The 22,245-nt window shown below is 39.5% G+C and overlaps 1 protein-coding gene across 1 annotated transcript; it reads right to left on the bottom strand.

Annotated features, from left to right (window-relative positions):
- Window positions 1-6,319: 6,319 nt before the first annotated feature.
- Window positions 6,320-19,572, bottom strand: hykk.2 (hydroxylysine kinase, tandem duplicate 2). Its single transcript, XM_085133475.1, has 5 exons — window positions 19,465-19,572; window positions 10,969-11,277; window positions 8,012-8,154; window positions 7,669-7,849; window positions 6,320-7,419 (listed from the first exon to the last, which is right to left on the bottom strand). The coding sequence occupies exons 2-5, from the start codon at window positions 11,270-11,272 to the stop codon at window positions 6,953-6,955; spliced, it is 1,095 nt and encodes a 364-aa protein (XP_084989601.1). The 5' UTR covers window positions 11,273-11,277; window positions 19,465-19,572; the 3' UTR covers window positions 6,320-6,952.
- Window positions 19,573-22,245: the final 2,673 nt, after the last annotated feature.

Raw genomic sequence — 22,245 nt, 5'->3', positions numbered from 1 at the left:
TTGAAAATAGAAATATGTGTCTCTAGCAATCAAACTGGGATCTGGATCCACAGAAAAAGGGCTCTGAGAGGTGAAGGCTCTGCCTCCCATTCTTCTTTTGGATTCTAAGAACTGCGAATAAGCCTTCTCTGTAATACATGTTTTAACACGGCCCTTGATCATTCAAAACTTTGTGAGGGGTAAGATTTTCAAATCAGATCCGGATTTAACAGGGAAAAAGTAAAGAGAAGGTAATATGGGCGAAATATGGTGTTGCTTTCTAGTCCCTGTCAGTACTTTCACTGCAGCATTTTGGATCAACTGAAGCCCTTCTGGGGAGCTTTGAGAACAGCCTGACACTGTTTTCCAGCATCACTCTGATACAGGATGTTTTTACTTTTAGCAGTATTGCACAGATGAAATCAGTCTGTGCTTTGAGGGTTCTGGCAGTCAGTACAGCACATGGGTGCTGATTTATTTACATGAATATATTCTTCCATCTGCAACTAAGTTTCTGTAAGACAAAATAAACCAACATGTTGTTCAGCTATTTAATCACTCATTAACTAAAGTTTTGTCATGTAGTTTAGTAAGTTAATTGTTCTGAAAAGGTGTTACAGCTTTTCTTCGTGAATTTTTTATGGTTTACTCCTTTTGTTTAGATCTTTATGTTAGGTGGCCTGGAAGCAGACACCGGTTTTATGGGGTAATGGTTTTGGTGTGACAAGAGGAGGAGAAAACTGCAGAGAGACGTGTAAGACTGCATCTCAGCACCAGATAGTCATGTTTATAGAGGTTTAATCAAGCCATATTTATGAAACAGTGGCACAAGTTCAATAAGGAACACTCTTAAAACTGTAGAGATGACAGTGGACTTCAGGAGACATCCCTCAACTCTGCCCCCCCTCCCCCTCACCATATCAGACAGCCCTGTGTCGACTGTGAAGATCTTCAAGTTCCTGGGTATCACCATCTCCCAGGACCTGAAGTGGGAGACCAACATCTCCTCCATCCTCAAAAAGACCCAGCAGAGGATGTACTTCCTGAGACAACTGAGGAAGTACAGTCTTCCACAGGAGCTGCTGATCCAGTTCTACACTGCAGTCATTGAGTCTGTCCTGTGCTCCTCCATCACAGTCTGGTATGGTGCAGCCACTAAACAGGACAGGAGCAGACTGCAGCGGACTGTACGGGCAGCAGAAAGGATCATCGGCGCCCCCCTGCCCTCCATCCAGGATCTGTACCTCTCAAGAACCAGGAAACGGGCAGAGAAAATCATCACAGACCCCTCACACCCTGGACACAGACTTTTGATCTGCTGCCGTCTGGCAGACGGTACAGAAGCCTGCAGACCAGGACCACCCGACATAGGAACAGTTTCTTTCCCCTCGCCATCTCCCTTCTAAACAGTTGACCTGTCACACTGCTCCCACTGCCAGACTGCAACTGCACCTTATGTACATTCTGTAGTATTCATTCCACCTCATTTGATTTCTGTATTTTATGTATATAAGTTTAGATTAGTTATTTATAGTTGGTTTACACAGCTTTGTGTATGTATGTGTATGCATATATGTATATATATATGGGCCATCAGAGTCTAATCGGCAAATAGTATCATTGAATTCTGTAGATCAATAAATCATTTTCAATTCCTTTGAATGATTTCTCTCTATTGAATTAGATTTGCTTGACCACCTAAAATTGGATGGATACCATCTCCAGAAAGACTGGAGAAGTATAAAGTTTGCACTGTTTTAAGCAGTTGAGGGATGACATGTGGCTATAAATGCAATCACTGTTCAGATCAGGGATCAGATTGGTTGAAACGTGTAATGTAACAACATGGAGGGAACATGGAGGGAATGGTGTTAAAAATATCTAAATCTAAAGTCTTTGAGTCATCTTTATCTACACAAGATGTTCTCCGTGCTCACTGCATAATCCATTTGTGTTTTAAAAAGTGCAGAGTTATGAATTACTCTTTAATTAATTCAACAAAAATGAGCATCATCAATGGGATCCAAGTAAAAAATCTTCACTATGTTGCCAAAAGTATTCCCTTGTCTGTCTTTACACTTATGAACTTGAGCGATATCCCATTCGTAATCTATGGGGTGCAATAAAACATCAGCCCACCTTTTGAAGCTATAACCGCTTCAGCTCTTCTGGGAAGGCTTTCCACAAGGTTTAGGAGTGTTTATGGGAATTTTTGACCATTCGTCCAAAAGCACATTTGTGAGGTCAGACATTGATGTTGGATGAAACGGCCTGGCTTGCAGTCTCCCCTCTAATTTATCCCGAAGGTGTGCTGTCGGGATGAGGTCAGCACTGTTGTTGAAGACCGGCCCACACAAACTCCCTCATCTCTCTGTGGACCTTGCTTTGTGCACTGGTGTGCAGTCATGTTGGAACAGGAAGGGGCCATCCCAAAACCGTCTCCACAAAGTTGGGAGCTGAAATTGTTCAAAATGTCTTGGTATGCTGAAGAACTAAGAGTTTCTTCCACTGGAAATGAATGCCCGAGTCCAGCTCCTAAGAAACAACTCCACAACAAATTCACCCCTCTACCACACTTCAACTTGGCACAATGAAGTCAGACAAGCACTGTTCTCCTGGCAATCTCTGCAATCATCCATCAGTTTACCAGATAGAGAAGCCTGATTCGTCACTCCAGAGAACACTTCTCCACTGCTCAGTCCACTGGTTGTGTGCTTTACACCACTGCATCTGACGCTTTGCATTGTGTTTATTGATGTAAGGCTTGGATGGAGCTGCTCAGCCATGGAAACCCATTCTATGAAGCTCTCTAAACAATGTTCTTGAGGTTATCTGAAGGCAACATTAAGTTTGGAGGTTTGTAGCGACTGACTCTGCAGGAAGTTGGTGACCTCTGCACACTATGCACCTCAGCAACGGCTGACCCTGCTCTGTGAGGGTCAGCAGATGGCCTACCACATCGTCGTTAAAATGCTGTTGTTCCCAATCACTTCCAGTTTGTTATAATGCCACTAACAGTTGACTGTGGAAATTTCACAACTAGGCACAGGTGGCATCCTATCACAGAGGTCCTGAGAGAGACCCGTTCTCACACAAATTGAAAAAGATGAAAAAAATGGACAGGAAGATTTCTGAAGAGAAATTTCAGGTTCAATAATCAGATCGTAGAGTCACAACTGAGCATAAACAACATGAAAGCACAGATCCATCCTTGTATCAATAGTTCAGACAGGCTGTGGTGGTGTAACTATGTGGCGTATGTTCTTGTCACACTCTGAGCCCCTTAGAACTCTCTGAGCATCACTTCACATCTGATTTCTTCAACATGACAATGAGTTCTTGTACTCAAAGGGCCTCCACAGTCACCAGATCTCAGTCCAACAGAGTACCTTTGAAAGCAGGTGGAACAGGAGACTTTTATCATGGGTGTGCTGCCATCAAATCTGCAGCTAGCATGTTAATATTTACCCAAATCTTCAAGCACTTTGATGGATTGGAGCGATGAATTACAGCAGCACTGAAGGCAAAAGGAGTCCTACTTGTTACAGTGTACCTAATACAGTGGCCGGTATGTGTATGTCAGTGTAACATTACTCTACAAAGGAAAAACATACTTTTTGAAACAAAAATTACAATAAAATAAACTAAAAAAAATTGATGATATGATATATTCTTTTGGTCAGACTGTCGGTGATGTCAGTGATTAACAGTCAGTGTTTTAGTATTTACCATAAAGAGTCCTTGCTTCACTAATGACAACCACATGGGGGCAGTATTACACTAGATTTAATCAAAAATACTGTCAGGAGAAAATCACAACACCAAAATACATGATGGACTTTTTTAAAGCTACTAAAGATATAACTTCCATAATAAAATGATACATGACGCATAATAGCATCTGTTAGATCCAATTCTATGAATTATGAATTAAAACTGCTGCAAGAGAAATGAGTGTAACTCATGTAGAGCCCTAACTTGTAAAGAACACAAAGTCATCGAGTCTTTTTTTAAAAATTATGTTCCTAATACATGATGTTTCCGCTGCTGATCTATCTGAATTAAACTTGGGTGATGTACAGCAAATACCGTCCTTTCACTTTTGCAATTTGAATGTGGTAGAAAGTCTGTGCCAAAAAACATTTTGGCTCCAAAACCCCTTTAATAACAGAAATAAAAACACAACATGAAATTCTTTTATTTATTTTTAAATTGACATGTTTTGTCTTTTAAAAGTGCAACAATTTCAAAGAGTTTTACAATCCAGATCAAGTCAGTGATTTACCAGAAAACACTGCATATAAAATGCTAGAATACAGACGCTCTAGTTGAGCCTTTTAAAGATGTACAATAAAAGACTTGTTGTACTGTTTTATGGAAGCAGACACTCTTTTACAGACATTACAGCTTTCACCTGACTGGACTTGGATAAGCCACAACACATTCTCAAGTAGAAAGATATAGACAATTGAAAGAGAACAAAAAGTCATAAAAACAGTATAAAATTTTAATAAGTGAGCAAACACTTGGTTCCAGTCAAAATGCCACACATTTTTTGAGATTTTAAATCTTTTAAGGCTTATTCCAAATAAAAAGGACCAAATCCGAAAAGAAAAAGCTGCTGAAAAATTGCATGGCCTCATTAAATATTTTAAAGTTATTGCAAAAACAAATTCTAAGGTGGTCAGTGGGAGGTACTGATTTACTTAGCATAGTAAATGATTTGTTTTTATTTCGGTTGTGAAATTTGCCGTTCCTTGAAAATCCAGAAAGTCCGTTGCAGAGTAGACAGTGTAGCTTACAGAGTTGTTTCTTGAGCTCTGGCATCATTATGGGAAAATATGATTAAAATGTGAGCAGTACTTTTTGTTTCAGCTGTTTTTACTTTTACTTTGAATGACAGATTATTTCTTAATTCTTCCACATGTTTAGTCGTTAATAATGAGAAACTTCAGCAGCACTGAGATGTCAGAGGGAGAGACAATTATGGGAAATTCTGCTTCAACAGGTCGCCACAGTGGGATGAAACATCTTAGTCCGTAGTGCTCTGTAGCTGGAGCAAACTAGCTAGCAGGCTAATTGTTTTTGTAATTGCACTTAATGACTACTGCAGTCATGTGAAAAAGTTTCCACAGTACGATACTACATACATACAACAGTTTATAGAGCCACCTACAGCACCAAAAACGTCAGGTAATTGCTTCTATATGGCTTTATAAGTCTCAACTGTTCTTCTACAAGATTGCTTCAGTTAATTGAGGTTTGCAAACATTCATTAATGCACAGAGTTGACATCTTGGGATCACTGTCCTGTTGCATGGCCCAGTTTAAGTCAAACTTTAGCTGTCTGACAAAGTCTCACATTTCACTGTAGAATACTTTGGTATACAGAGGACTTTGTGGTCAACTCAGTGACTGGAAGGTGTCCAAGTCCCTTGACTGTAAAACAAGCCCAACTAATCTCCCCTCCAGCACTGTGCTTTGTGGTTGGTTTGAGGTATTTGTGCTGATATGCTAGTTTCTGCCACAATTATGGTCAAATATCTCCACTTTGGTCTCGTCTGACTACAGGACATTGTTCCAGAAATTTTGTAGTTTGTTCATTTGTAACCTTGCAAACCTAATGTGTGCTGCCATGTGCTTTTTTAGGGATAAGAGGCTTTCCTTCGAAACAAAACATATTTGTTCACCCTTTTCCTAATTGAGCACTGCACATTCTGAACTTGGAGGGAAATTTGCTGGGAAGATTGTAGCAGTGTATTAACACACACAACTGAACGCTCCAAACAAGCAAACTGCTACAACTTCTGCATTTGATGAGCAGCATCTGCTCACCTCTTACCATCTGAATTCCTACGGAAGCAATAAGGGTGTACTTAGTTTTTCTACTATTTTTGCTGTCAAATTATTTGTGCATATGTATCTCAAGCCACATAAACTGTGTAATCTGTTCAAATCCACATCTTCACATCCATGTGTCTGCACTTGGATCTGTGTGTCTGTGATGAGATTTGGAAATGTGTGAACAAATCTGTTAACATCGATTTCTTAAAGTGTAGAGGAACGTGGATGTGTTTAATTCAGATGTATTTAAGCATCTCTAAACAATCTGATTAAATCACTCTGTCATTTACCGCAATCTGTAAAATAAGATGACAATTCAATTACTTTTTCCTTTTTAAGTAGATCTGAGGCACTTAAATGTGGGAGTTAGTAATCGCCTTTTCAGTTTCTCATCCATGAATTTGCTAATAACTACCTCTTCTTTTACAGTACTTCATTAATAGTTTTTATACAGTGCCCCGATTGAGAACCAAAACAAATTAGAGGCCCAGGAGGATGCAATCAAACAGATGAGTTTATTGAACACACGCGTGGGAAGATGAACACTGCAAAACATCAGATGTAGATCTCCGCCCAAAAATACACTTCAGATTGCTTTTATAACGTCAGGGTTGGTTAACGCCCCTTCTCGCGTTGTACAGGAACATAATTTGTATTTTAAGAACATCATTTGCATGTTTTATAGACAATGAGCAATCTTAAGAGATAAATGCCGACACTGAAGTTCCCCTCTCTAGCATCTTCTCCAAATATGGCGATGGATTCAGGCTCTGACGTTTCCCATGGACTAGTCCTCCTTTTTGGCCCATCTTATGTCACCTGTTACTAAGCAAACTCAGATGCAACAAGAAGCCGGATACATTCAGGCCTTCACTCAATTGTAATTAATTTGATTAATGCAATGGTAATAATGATGAGTATGAGTAGCAGTAAAATATTTCCCTTATTCCACAACAGTATCTAAAGTTCTTCTCAGACACATTATACACTCCTCTAGCTTGATTGAAACACTTCATTCCTTGTTGTTCTGTCTGAAATAAAACAAGTTTAAAAGATATAAACTGTTTTAACTGTGGAAACACAATCTTCGTTTTTTTGGACAAATTGTCGCTCAGTGGAGTCACTGCCTTCATGAATGAGTTTGTTCCTGTCTTTCACTTTTGTCACTGAGCTGAGCAGCAGTCTCAAACCACAGCTTCTCCACCTGCTCCTTTCCTAACTCCCAGAGCTGCTGGAGAATGTTAACACCCTTTCTGGACGAAATCATCAGATACTCTTCATTTTCTGGCTGCAAGGTCAGAGAGTAACGAGCTATAACTATGGACTGGCAAAAGCGGGACAGCACCAGCAAATATAGACAATCTTTCTCCACCTCATTGAGAGGAAGGACGCTTTCCCAGCCAGCAAGGATGGGTCCACCCACCTCGATGGGTTTAGGGTGCTCAATCATCATGTACATGACGGTGATTGCAAGCTCATGGATGTAGTAGCCACTATTCATGTCGCCAAAGTCCAGAATACCGGTGATCTTATAGCCTTCTTTATCATTAGGCTGTACGAGGACATTGAGGTCATTGAAGTCGCCATGGTTAACGCCTTTAAAAAAGACATTTGAAAAGTGTATTTGTAAAATCGAAAATCACTACATGAGAGACACACTGACAATGACTTCTCAATCAGCCAATGAGAAGCCAAGACAAGGTAATCAAGAAGTACAGTGCAAGCTGTATGAGCAGCTCTCTGATAAACAGTTACTGGTCTTTAACCTTATGACAATAAATATATCTTATGGTAAGTCATAAGCATGTAACTGATACATGTAACAAGATAATGTTGTATACTCACATTTGCGAAAACTAGAGCGTTTGGGATCCACAGAGCTCTTATACGCTTGGATTACAGACTTCACAACCTCCAGCAGAGGCTCTCCGTCTAACACATAAAGGTAATCTTCCAGGAGGGCAACATTTGACAGACTCCATTTGAAGCCCTCTCTGTCCAGCACGTGAAGATGAGGGTGTTTCATCTTAAATTACACCAAAAATGCAAGACATGTGTAAATGAAAAATAACTGATAGACACGTGTATTCTGGGCAGTTTCACGAAATTCTCTCGCAAAGATTCACTGAAATTCTAACACAGAGTCGACGCCTTTAGAAGAGATTTCACAGGACTGTTACTATGATACCTTTTTAATGACTGTGTCCATTTTAGCTGCAGTTTTCCCCATTTCATACAGCAGCTGTGGAGTTGAAGGAACCTTGGAGATGGTTGTCCCAGGCAAATAGGTCAACAGTCTCACCAGGTACTTCTGACTGCCAAAACCACAATCTGCCAAAAGCAAGGATATGAATAATTATAGGCTTCAATAAACTTGAACATTAGAAATTAGAAATATCCTGTCTCAGAGTGACGCTGAAAAACTAGTTCATGCATTTATTACTTCCAGGCTGCACTACTGCAATTCATTATTATCAGGATGTCCAAAAAACTCACTGAAAAGCCTTCAGTTAATCCAAAATGCTGCAGCAAGAGTCCTGACAGGGACTAGAAAGAGAGAGCATATTTCTCCTGTTTTGGCTTCCCTTCATTGGCTTCCTGTTAAATCCAGAATTGAATTCAAAATCCTGCTCCTCACATACAAGGTCTTAAATAATCAGGCCCCATCTTATCTTAATGACCTTGTAGTACCATATCACCCTATTAGAGCACTTCGCTCTCGCTCTGCAGGCCTACTTGTTGTTCCTAGAGTATTTAAAAGTAGAATGGGAGGGAGAGCCTTCAGTTTTCAGGCCCCTCTTCTGTGGAACCAGCTTCCAGTTTGGATTCGGGAGACAGACACTATCTCTACTTTTAAGATTAGGCTTCAAACTTTCCTTTTTGCTAAAGCATATAGTTAGGGCTGGACCAGGTGACCCTGAATCCTCCCTTAGTTATGCTGCAATAGACGTAGGCTGCCGGGGATTCCCATGATGCATTGAGTTTTTCCTTTCCAGTCACCTTTCTCACTCACTATGTGTTAACAGACCTCTCTGTATTGAATCATATCTGTTATTAATCTCTGTCTCTCTTCCACAGCATGTCTTTATCCTGTCTTCCTTCTCTCACCCCAACCGGTCGCAGCAGATGGCCCCGCCCCTCCCTGAGCCTGGTTCTGCCGGAGGTTTCTTCCTGTTAAAAGGGAGTTTTTCCTTCCCACTGTCGCCAAAGTGCTGTTCATAGGGGGTCATATGATTGTTGGGCTTTTCTCTGTATCTATGAAGCGCCTTGAGGCAACTTTTGTTGTCATTTGGCGCTATATAAATAAAATTGAATTGAATTGAATATGGCAGAGCCCTGTTCAAGGGCACAGGTGTAACAATATTGCTAATTATGCAAACTTCCTTGTGTAATATTGCCCTTTAGCCCTGAGCCAGGATGTGTTACTCTACTCCTGCAGATGCTGAGTTTGCCTGTGGCTTATCTTTACAGATTATGTGCAAAAGCAACCATCCAAAGGTCGAGTTCAACTACGCAGCACATTTATACTATGTCACAGAAACACGACTTATAAGCATGTGCAGTGTGCCAACATACTTAATTAATGATGGAAAGTCTTTGGACACTGGTTCACTCATTTTCTGTCAATTTCAGGATTTTGTTTAGGGTCTAGGACCCACAATATCTGGTCAGCCGTTAATGGTTGCATTTTGTGTTTCTTTGGTTATCTTTATCCAATAAAAAATGTATTTGGTGATCTGGAACATTTAAATATAAAAAAATGCTAAGAAATCTGGAAGGAGACAAAGATGTTCACAGCACTGTAACATAAAGAAGTCTGCAGTAAGCACACAAAGTCTTTTGGGGGCTTCGTAGTCCTAGGTTTAAATAACACTCTGAAATGGTATCTTTTAGAGGTGGGAATTACCATACATCCCACGATACGATATTATTGCAATTTTTAAACATATTTTGCGATATTCAGATTCTGTACATAAAGGTAAACTTTATCAATATTCATTTTATCTCATATCAAAGTCTCACACTCAGTTTTTCTCTCATTTCAGTTTGATTGTTGACAAACTGAACGGTTTGTATTACAGTCTAGTCCAACTTAACTGAATCAACCATCTGGTACAATTATAGCTATTCTGAACTATGCAGTTTATGAAAACTATGCAGCCCCTTCAGCAACTGAAGAATTTGAAAGTAAATTAAAACAAAATATAATTTTACATTAAATAAAAAAGTTTTAAACTTAATTAAAATAAAACATGTCTTAAATTAAAATAAGTAAACTGTCATGTTTATTGCTGCCAAAACAAAAGTTAAACACATTTGGACAGTGAAGGAATGTCAGGATTCTTGCTCTGAAGTCAGAGCATGTTCCAGTCCACAAAAACTTAAATTTGTAACAAAATATCGATTTCTGCTGTCCCTGTATCGATACATTATTAGCAAACAAAATATCACGATACTACACAGTATCGATTTTTTCCCCCACCCCTATTATCTTTGGATGATCTGATATCGTCGTGTTGGTGTTGTTCCCAGATCATCATGAAAATGTTGTTCCAGGTTCAACATTGCAATTGACCAATCACATTATTGTGACGTTATTCTTTTGCGCACCAAACCATTGGTGCATTTATGAAATTCCAATGTTGCAAGGACAATATCAATTCTGCTTAGCGTTTATTAAAGGGTTAGGGTTAGGGTCAGGGTTAGGGTCCGTTGATCGGCGAACAAAGGCGGTTTCTCACAGCTTAAGTACAGTTTTTTGTTTTACGCCATTTTTTCCCGAAGTCGCAAAAGTATGACATCACAACATTCTGATTGGTCACTTGCAATGTTGATCCTGGAACAACCTTTAGTATGATGATCTGGGAACAACACCAACACGAGGATATCAGATCGTGCATTATCTTTAGATGTTACTGAAAAACAAACAATTTCTTATTATAATCACTTGTGATTCAACAGTGAATGTTTACAGGGAAATTGCTACGAAGCATTTTGACATGAGTCAGGATCAATTTGAGCCTGACTGACTGAACACCGAGTGCCAGGCTGCAGTCACACAAGCTTCATCGTGCATGGATGAAATTTTATGTCATGTCAGGTAACGACATTTTTCAGATCTGAACAACGTGGCTGGTCACATACCAATTTCCTCCAGACTCATTCGCTCTCCTGAGGTGTTGGGCAGCACGGTTTGAGCAGGAATTCCATTCTGTTGTAGGAAGGACATGGTGTATGTCTGCACCTCAATCAGCAAGGTATTCTTGCTGTCCTCTGAGTTCATTATCTTTAGGATATACTCGCCACCCTCACTGGGTGCCACATAGAAGTTCTGGTCATCATAACTGGGCAGAGACTTAATCACTGATGCAGTCAGCCGGTAGAGCCTCTTCACAATCTCAGATACCTGGGAATGGCTTAAGTTGGGCTTGGCATTTTTCGGTGACATTATTGCTGAAGGAAAACAACAAGCCATTAGAGAAGAGTTGCACTAATTTATAAAATCAACAAATATTATAACATCTTCACAAATTACAACAAATGCAACTGCAAAAAAAGGTTAGAGTGAGAGAAACATTTCCTCTGCCTGACTACCTGTTTTCATCTGCCTTTTACAGTGTTACAGTATTAATCAATCATTGCCATGCTAAAACTGGTAAATCAGATCTTTTATGTGTTTTGTAACAATGATGTTGTCACGGTCTGCGGAGACAGGCCGTGCGGTGGTGTGTGTGATGGACCCAGGTGCGTACACAAGTGAGTAGACGGGAGTGAACTTAACAGAAAAAACTTAACAGCCTTTATTATGGCTGAAGACAAAGCGTACAAACAAAGCAGGGATAGCGTGACTAAACTAGACTATAACTAAAGTGGGAAAACTAATACTGTGACAAACTAAGAAGACTCAGAGACTATGATGATCACTGCAAAGACTGACCGTGAAAACATGGAGGTGAGAACACAGACGACGCGACCCTGAACACAGCAAGACTGAGGACTAAATACACACATGAGGTGATCAGGGGAAGTGGAGACACATGAGGACACAGCTGACTAGAATGAAACATTACAGCACAGGGGAGAGTAAACCTAAATGCAGTGAACAAAGAATACCAGACGCTTTCAAAATAAAACAGGAAACCCAGAGACATAAATCATGACATGAACTTAACATAACCACACAGACATGAAACATGACAGGTAGACGCACGAATCAGGGAGACTGAGTAGAGGGGGAGATGACAGAAACAAATAAGAAATGAAGGACTAAATAGCCACCTAGAAATTAACTCGATCAAAAATGGATACAAAAATACATAAAACTCAAACACTGGGTCACACGACCCAGCCCATGACAGATGTAAACTTCAGTCTTCATTATTAATGTTTACAGTACATTATTATAGTCCTCAATAATAATAAAGGTGTTTAAAAAAAGAGCAGAAAATTGCAATACACAACTAGGGATGGGTACCGGTATCATGGCACCGGTTCTGACATAAACGGTAGTAACCAGACCAAAAAGCAGCGCACATTTCGGTGCTTTTTTTTTTCCCGAGCTGTAATACACTTTAGATTCTAGCCAATCATATATACGTTTCCAAGGATAGTAGGCGGGTCCAGGTACGTACGTTCTTTTAGAGCAGAGCTACAGATTAAAATGCCCAAGGCGAAGCGGTCAAAAGTCTGGCTGTACTTCACAGCAAAATATGCAAACTCAGCAGCCTGCAACAGGTGCTTTAAGGTGATACTGTGATACTGTCAAAGGAGGTAACACCTCGAATCTGATGAAACACCTGGCGACGTATAGCGTTTTTGTTAAAAGCTGAAAAATGCACCGTATTTGATAGCTTGCTGCGAGACGTCACACCGTGCACATCTACTGCGGGTGTGGTGCCTGTTATCGGACCCGGAGTTAGCAACATCCCCCAAGAACCGGAAGAGTTCTGGCCCCTAGCCCTGCCAGTGTAGCAGAAATGATGAGGATGATGATGGCAGCAGCAGCCGTTCTTCTCTGCGTGAGTAGCTTAATGTTGTTCGTGTGTAATTTACATTGAGTAGGCTAACCACGTTATTACATTAATGCACGTAAGGTGAACTAGCAAACACTATCATAGCTACATGCGGCTGTCTTCTTGTTTGATGGCAGATACTCCCTTCACCCTGGCCAAAAAGGCTAAAATGACCAAAGAAAAAGTGGAAAACAGTTAAACATGAGAGGTTTTTGGAGAAAGTTTGTGTTTTTTTCCATTGATTAAGCTGCTTCCAGCCAAGAGTGATACCATATATGCCCCATAGCTGCAGAAAAGGCTAACATTGTTATCTTTTTACAAAAAAACAGCTGAACATGAGAGGTTTTTGGACCAATTTTGTGTTCTTCATTCTTTAAGCACCGGTTTGAGCACCGTTTAAGCACCGGCCCCGTTTCAAAAGTACCCGTTTGGTACTGGTATCGGATAAAACCTAAACGATACCCATCCCTAATTGTATAACACCCCATAAATGAAAAGAACTGCAAAGTAAAGCTAAGCTGAAGGGAGACTTCATAATGCAAACATAATGTGACAGTTTTGCTTGATCCCTGAAGGACAAAGACAGCTGTGATGAATCCAGCTGTGTTTGATTTTTTTAGCTACACCTCATATCATAATATTTTACTTCCAGGTAGCCACACTCTCTTGCAATTTGGAAAAATGGCTGCTTTTCACTTGTTTTCAGAATTTAGCAAACTCAGAAAAGAACCAATCTTAAATTGTATCTTTAGATACTTTACTGCTGGCAGCCAATTACAAAACACATCATTTGTTCCAATTTCGTCCTGCCAGAGATACGTACTCTTGAAATTATCAAGCTGCTTTGCCATTACACAACTTAAGTTAGCCCAGTTTAATCAGTGCTATTACTACCTGTAGAGCAAGATTTGACTTTACACAGCACTGCTTTTTTAATCTTCAAACATCTAAGCAAATCTGTTCTTTTAAGGTCGTGCAAATCTAGATCCCAGAGCTGCTGTCAGCACAAACTCTGCTGGACTAAAGTTCTGGTACGTGTATTTTTTTTTTAAGATGTAAATTGTTGTACTCTGAAATGGAATTTAAATTTTTATTTTCATTTCAATAAATGAAATGATAATGCAACATTGCTTATGAAGTTACTGCTACTGGGTAAGGCTGTTTTTGTGGGGGTTTTACTGCAAATTAAGATACTCTTCAATATCCTGTGTTAAGGTTATCAGGTTCATTAATCTGGCTTTAGGTTAATGAAGGTTAGTGTCATGTTTCGGCTGTGTCCAGGCAGGAAAAGGACCCAAACGCAAAACTCACCACACCGGAATTAAACTCAAAAAGCTGCTTTATTGCAGGATGGCATGGAAAACTAAACTGGGACATGGGTAAACTAAAACGCAAGGAAACACAGCCATGAGGGAGACTACCACACTGACAAAGAGAAACACAGGGCTTAAATACACAGAGGGATAACGAGGGAATGAGACACAGAAGGAGAGCACAGCTGGGAGTAATCAGGCTGGACGAGACAAGGGAAGCAAAACTAGAAACACTCACATGAGACGTGGACCTTCAAAGTAAAACAGGAAACACACTGACTGAACTCAAAACATGTAAACTTAACAGCAACTGAGACAGAACATAGGGAGCTGAAACATGGGACAGAAAGGCAAAGTAGACACAACATGAACATAACGACGCCCACAGGGAAAGAGCAAAACAGACCACCAAAGCACAGGACCTCTTTCAAAATAAAATAGGAAACAATGAAACACTGACATGACTACATAAACTTGACAACATAAGAAACAGACATGAAACACATGAAGAATAAAGGAGACTTAACACAAGGGTTGAAAACATAAGGGGAATATAATAAGCAAATGAACATAGAAATCTAATGAGCTTAAACATAAACTATAAACATCAAAATTAACTAAAACTCAAAACGCTGGGTCATAAGACCCAGGATCGTGACAGTTAGATCTAGTAGTAAATTAACTCTGGTCTGTCTATCTCTGGTACACCACATACTGACATACCAGAGATGGACAAACACGAGTCTAACAGACTACTTTCCAAACACATTTCCAAATCTGTCATGATAGCCTACTGAAAGGTGACTTGTAACTGACGATTTGTCTGTATATTCAGTGCTTCTTGCAGAACTTTGTAAATGTATTTACATGTTTACAAATGTCATTATAGGCATTCGGAATAAACATCTACAGATTCCTGTACACATGTATAAGTTTGACACAGTTTTACAGATCTGTAAATGTGTAAAAAAAAAAAAAAATAATAAAAGTGCAAACATACACACAAACATACAGATTTTGATACGCACACACAAATCTCTATCTCAGACTGAATGACAGAAAAAATCAATATAACTACAGCAGTAATGGTTAATTGAATAAAATCATTTTAGTTTAATCCACAATTCTAATATCACTATGCAAACATGAGTGTTTCTCTCACATTTGCAACTAAAAATAGTATCTATGAGCATGTGTGTGAGTAAAAAATATTACAACATTAAGCCCATGCTGGCGGCAGTTTTTTTTTTTTTACAGAAATACTGCTAAAACAACAGCAGCTGAGAAGATCCTCCTTGTCCTATTTGAACATGTAGCCAGAGTCTGCCTCGACACACACAGAGTCCTTCAGTTGGTAAGTTCAGGTTAAGTGAAAAAAAAAAATTTCTAGCACCTATTACTATAATGTTAAGTTAACTTTATAGCAGATTGTTTTACACAGTGAAATCTACAGTAAAGATACAGAAGTTACATTAAAATGTGCAGATGAACTGCTACCTTAGTCTGTTACAATGTCAACTAGACAGAGTCACCTGCAACAAGCAAAGCTGACCTATGAAAATGTACATGGCACAATAAAACTCTGAGGCACTGGCCTGGGGCTGGTAGATTAGATACTGAATGGTTCAAATTAATTATTAATTATTAATTAATAACACCTACAGCATCCAAAGGTCTGCTCTCTGCAACAGTAAACGTCGCATCAAATCACAGGGCAAACCTCAGTTCTGAGAATGCTGATCTGCTCGCTTTTCTTCATAGCAGCCATGAAGAAACCAAAGTTGAAATGTAGAAAAACTTCCAGGAGAAGTAGCCTAATTTATCTATGCTTTTGTTTTGTTTTTACTCAAGAGTATGTGCAATATTATTATTATTTGACTTATTGATTTTGCACACTGCACTTTTGCTGCAAAGCACCTCTTAAGTTTTGTGGATATACATGATTATGGATAACCATGTTTACAACAGTATAACCACTGTTGAATTTTGTGTGGCTGTAATACACGTTAAAATAAACAGCTGCTTGTTTAAACAAAAATAAATTGATGGGTTTTTTTCCCACTAATAAAGTTGTAGAGTTGTGTTTTGTTTTGCGTCAATTATATTGTCAGTTATATCGTTATCGCAAATTTTCAAATCTATATCGTGATAAATATTTTTGGCCATATCGCCCTGCCCTATTGAGAACAGTGAGGAGGCCCGTCTAAAGTTTGCCAGAGACTATCTGGATGATCCAGAGGAGGATTGGGAGAATGCCATGTGGTCAAATGAGACCCAAATAGAAGTCTTTGATATAATTACAGTGGGGCAAAAAAGTATTTAGTCAGCCACCGATTGTGCAAGTTCCCCCACTTAAAATGATGACAGAGGTCAGTAATTTGCACCAGAGGTACACTTCAACTGTGAGAGACAGAATGTGAAAAAAAAATCCATGAATTCACATGGTAGGATTTGTAAAGAATTTATTCGTAAATCAGGGTGGAAAATAAGTATTTGGTCAATGGAAAATCTGTGGCGGGAGTTGAAAGTCCGTGTTGCTCGGCGACAGCCCCAAAACATCACTGCTCTTGAGAAGATCTGCATGGAGGAATGGGCCAAAATACCAGCTACTGTGTGTGCAAACCTGGTAAAGACCTATAGTAAACGTTTGACCTCTGTTATTGCCAACAAAGGTTATGTTACAAAGTATTGAGTTGTATTTTTGTTATTGACCAAATACTTATTTTCCACCCTGATTTACGAATAAATTCTTTACAAATCCTATTCATGGATTTTTTTTTCACATTCTGTCTCTCACAGTTGAAGTGTACCTCTGGTGCAAATTACTGACCTCTGTCATCATTTTAAGTGGGGGAACTTGCACAATCGGTGGCTGACTAAATACTTTTTTGCCCCACTGTATCACTCGCTGTGTTTGGAGGGGGAAGAATGCTAAATTGCATCCCATGAACACCATACCCACTGTGAAGCATGAGGGTGGAAACATTATGCTTTGGGGCTGCTTTTCTACAAAGGGGAAAGGACGACTTATTCGTATTACGGAAAGGATGGATGGGGCCATTTATCGTGAGATTTTGGGCAAAAACCTCCTTCCATCAGTGAGAGCACTGAAGATGAAACGTGGCTGGATCTTCCACCATGACAATGATCCCAAACACACCACCCAGGCAACGAAGGAGCGGCTACGTAAAAAGCATTTCAAGGTTCTGGAGTGGCCTAGCCAGTCTCCAAACCTCAATCCAATAGAGAATCTGTGGAGGGGGTCGAAAGTCCAAGTTCAACGATTCAAGAACATACAGCCAAAGAAACCTAAAAATTCATTAAAAGCAAAGAAGTGGAATATTCTTGAACGGCCAAGTCAGCCACCTTAACTTAACCCAGTTGAGCAATCATTTCACTTGTTGAAGACTAAACTCTGGACAGAAAGGCCAACAAAAAACAGGAACTGGAAGCAGCTACAGTAACGGCCTGAAAGAGCATTAAAAAGGAGGAAACCCAGCATCTGGTGATGTCCGTGAGTCCAAGACTTCAGAGCGTGATTGGCAGCAAAGGGTTTTCAACCAAGTATCAGAAATAAATGTTTTATGTTCAGTTATTTATTCATCCATTTACTTTTGAGCTCCTGAAATGAATGGATTGTGCTAAAAGAAATGCTTTACTTCCAAACAATTGTATGCAATCAAAAAGTATTTTTTTGTCCAATCATGCATTTAATTGTTGGAATAATTCTAATAAAGAATACTTGATTACTAAAATAATCAGTAGTTACAGTTCTTGTCATTAGTATGTACAGAAGAGAGGTATAGTAAGTTTATCGTTATTTGTAAAATGCAGTGGCAGCTTTCTTATGGTTCGTGGCTGCATTTCAGCCGGTGGTGCAAATGTAGAAAATCACAGTCAGATTTTGTTCGATACCGTCTGGAAAGCGTCTGATTGGCAATGTCTTCATTTTTGAACACGACAATGATCCCAAACATACGGCCAATACAGTAAAAGCATACATTGATATCAAACATTATCACTCATAGATTAACCTGCATATTACTGAAGCAGCGTTGGATCGTCTTTAGAGACCACAGAACCAACAGCAACCAAGAAGACAATAAGAACAAGCCTAGGTTTCTCTCACGACTGTAGACAAGCTGCAAGATCAGAGCTCTGCTGAGTTAAGCAAGCATTCCATTAATCCTTAACTAGTAATGACTTCACGAATTTCAAATATTACAGTACTCATAACCATCTCACAGAAATAACATTATGTACAGCTACTTTAATACCACTCATATTTATCTAGACTCTTTACCTCCACCCTCTGTCTGTCCAGCCCGACAGACACTCTCTCTACTTTTAAGATTAGGCTCAAAACTTTCCTTTCTGATAAAGCACATAGTTAGGGATCCTCTCTATGCAGTTACACTTCGATAGGTGCCGGAGGCTACCCATCAGTGTTACTTTTTCACTCACCTTTTTTTTCCTACTTCATATGTGTTTATACACCACTCTGCATTTAATCAGTAGTTAATGTTAATTTCTGCCAACGTGTCTATGTTGTGTCTTCCCACCCCTAAGCGGTCACAGCCCTGCCTGAGCCTGGTTCTGTTTGATGTTTCTTTCTGTTAAAAAGTTTTTTCCTTCCCACTGTCACCAAAATGCTTGCTCATAGGGAGTCATCTGATTGCTGGGGGTTTTCTCTGTTTTATCTTGAAATCGCACTAACTTAAATTAGCTTAATAAAATATATTTTACTCAAGTATAGTTTGTCAGTCCCCTTAAAACAACATCAGCAAAACATCTTTGACAAAAAAAAGGCATAGATGCTATATATGCTACATACAGGCTGAATACAGACTAGTAGCTGTATTCTGTGTTTAATTTTAAAAATTGACTCAGTCTTTATAAAAGAAAACTCCTAAGATAAGCCTTTGAAATAGCTGAAATAAACCAATTTAGCATAAGCTAGAAACCATAGCTAGTACTAATAAAGTCATCAGAGTCTACCAGAAATATTCAGGATTTCACTCACTGATTCCACTTCTTTGACTTCTTCTAACAGTAAAAAATATGTTCATGCTGCATGCTTGTTTCATGTTAGCAGTCTTTGTGTTCATGAACTCCCTACATTGTGTTTTTCATGCATTTGTTCAGGAATCTAAGTCTTCATCATCCTCATTTTCTAATGTTTAGCTCACTCTCCGTCTGTTTTGCACACTTACACACACACAGCCTTGTGCACGCTTTAGGAAAAGTTCATAACTTGCTCGTGTTCCAAGTAATTAATAACAAATGCAAAACAAAAGGGATTCTGGTAGACCTACCTCTGAGTTCTGTATGCCAACTTTGTGAAATAGAGAGGGACTGTGATATAATGCCGTGTAACGGAAAAGTGCCCGCTTCCTGTTCTTTCAAAGTAAAAGCTCAAAAAAGCAAGTTCCAAAAGCAGCGTCATATTGAAGGAATTCATTTCAAGTTTTGTTTTGTTTTTTATAGATATAGTATTTCCTGTTATTTTAACAGTTGTAAAATAACCGTGTTTCTGTTTTTTAAATAAATAATGATTGGTTAAAGCTGTCAAAGGGATATTTAGGGCCAGCAAAACCATCCTAGGATATAGCAGCAGACCTAGGTTTTCTCTGTCCTGGTCGTTGTGTCCTTGGGCAAGACACTTTACCCTACTGCCTACTGGTGTTGGCCAGAGGGGCCGATGGCCAACTCGCTTCTGTCAGTCTGCCCCAGGGCAGCTGTGGCTACAACCGTGGCTTGCCTCCACCAGTGTGTGAATGCGAGAGTGAATGAATAGTGGCATTGTAAAGCGCTTTGGGTGCCTTGAAAAGCGCTATATAAATCCAATCCATTATTATTATTATTATTATTATTATTATTACTAAATTTGTAATATAGCTGAATGAATATGATATGAATTTTTATTTCACTCTTCCTTTTTATTCTTAGACATTTAAGTACACCTGCGTACAACTGCCTCCCCAAAAGCCAGCGGGTAGACAACAAAGGAAAAACATCAGCTGGTCGACCAGTCTTGGAGCTATTTTGTTGCTGCATGTCTGGCATCAGTCTGTCAGAGTTTGTTAGATTACCCTGCATCCCTCATCATTACGCACCTGAGTCTTCATATTCTTTATATTTGATAGCGCTATCTTCCAGTTTTAATTCAAGAAAGGGGCTTTAAAGAGCCCAGGGAGCTTTTTTTTTTTTTTTTTTTTTAGAAAGAGACACCCCTGTTCACATGTAGTAGTCTTTTATAGATACGTAACATCTGTATCCCCTTGCAATGGCTGGCATGAATGACTTGGATTAATGCCAGCCATTGCTGTTTCTCCAGAAATTTCTCTCAAGAAGGCACTGGCCACTCCACCTGCATCCTGATTTCTAAAAGAAAAACCTCCACCCACTTTGAGATCATATCAACAAACACCATGCAATATTATAAAATACAATAATATCTTCACATCACCTTCACATTGTTCAAGCTCACTGAAGCCCATTTAAAACCAGAGGTGATAGTGCTTTTGAGGGTGTGACACTCAAACTGTGAAACAGCCTTGCTCAGTCAGTCAGGTTGGCTGACTCTGTTATTTGTTTTAAGTGAATGCTGAAAACTCATTTTTATATATTATCATTTCCTTAATCCATTCCCCTTCATTTGCTGCCATAGTTTGAAAGCACACATGTATGTTTGTGTGAATGTCTGTCGTTATGGCTGATTATGATTTAACATGCACACTTATCCTCAATATGTGGTTTTTATTAACTGTGAAGCACTTTCTAACCCTGTTTTATCAAATAAATAGTTATTATTATTATTATTATTATTGTTGTTGTTGTTGTTGTTGTTGTTATTATTGTTGTTGTTGTTGTTGTTGTTGTTGTTGTTGTTGTTATTTGTAGATGATCAAAAGGTCTGTCCTGGTGTGCCTCTAGTCTGAATACCTGTCCCAGGATTGTTAGTTGCATAAAACAAGAATTGCAAAAATTTTTGAGAATAAATTTGGAAACTCTTTGTAAACTAGTGTTGCTCTCTCTGTTGTACCACCACGACTTTTGACACATGCAGGGATAATGAGTAAAATAATGTTTGGTTTGTCATTGGGCCAATACCAGACCTCACCTGTTATATAAGCCCGTGTGGTTTTCCACACGTTTCTGGAGTAGCTGTGATGTGGGCAGTCTGTAAATTGTGTTAGACGAGGTTAGTTTGTTTGTGATGTTAATGTTGTGGTCTTCACATTCTGTTGATCGCCTCCCTCTGGCAGTAGCAAAGCATCCACTAACACACTGATCTTGGACATTTACTTCCCAATTTAGGATTTGGAGCACACCTGTGCCATTTTCCTGATGTTTAACGATGTTATTGTCAAGCCACCTGCTATTTTTTTATACTAAGAGCAATACACAGAGTTTCAAACATACGATGCTCAAAAAAACATAAAGGACCACCTTGACAACAAATCAGAAAATAATCATGCATGTGTTTTCCTCCCAGATCTGATCCAGGGCATCACTGAGCTCCTGGCTAGTGTGGGGGCCAGTCAATGGTATCACCTCCTTGATCCTCAAGTCCCTACCTCCATATTTTTACCACATGAGGCCAGGCAATGTTGTGCACCAGGAGGACCCCAGAACCCATTACGCCTGCATAGGATCAGGATTTCATCCTGAGAACTAATGGCAGTCAGCTTACCATTGCCTTGCCTATAGAACTTAGATGGATATGCCTCTCCAGACCATCACTGATACACCACCAAAGCAGTTATGCTGAACGATGTTATAGCTTCTCCAGATCCATTCATAAATGTCACATGTGCTCTGTGTGAAGTACAGGGCAGCAGTGGTGAACCTGCTAAGCCTGATATGCTATGGGAAGTGCCAGTGAGACTCCACAGAGCCCAGCAGTTAGCACAGTGCCTACAAGAGGACGCCAGTTCTTTAGGTCATCCTCGTGAAGTCTTTTACTGATTGCTTGGTCAAAGATATTTAAACCAGTGGCCTGCTGGAGGTCCTTTTGTAGAGCTCTGGCAGTGCTCATCCTGTTCCTCCTTGCACAAAGGACATTCTAAGACCTTGTCCAGCTCTCCCAGAGC

This window comes from Neolamprologus multifasciatus, chromosome 15 (assembly GCF_963576455.1).
Source record: "Neolamprologus multifasciatus chromosome 15, fNeoMul1.2, whole genome shotgun sequence".
In the NCBI taxonomy this organism is placed as follows: domain Eukaryota; kingdom Metazoa; phylum Chordata; class Actinopteri; order Cichliformes; family Cichlidae; genus Neolamprologus; species Neolamprologus multifasciatus.
Note: the sequence above shows the minus strand (reverse complement) of the source record. Positions and strands in the feature narration are given on the sequence as shown.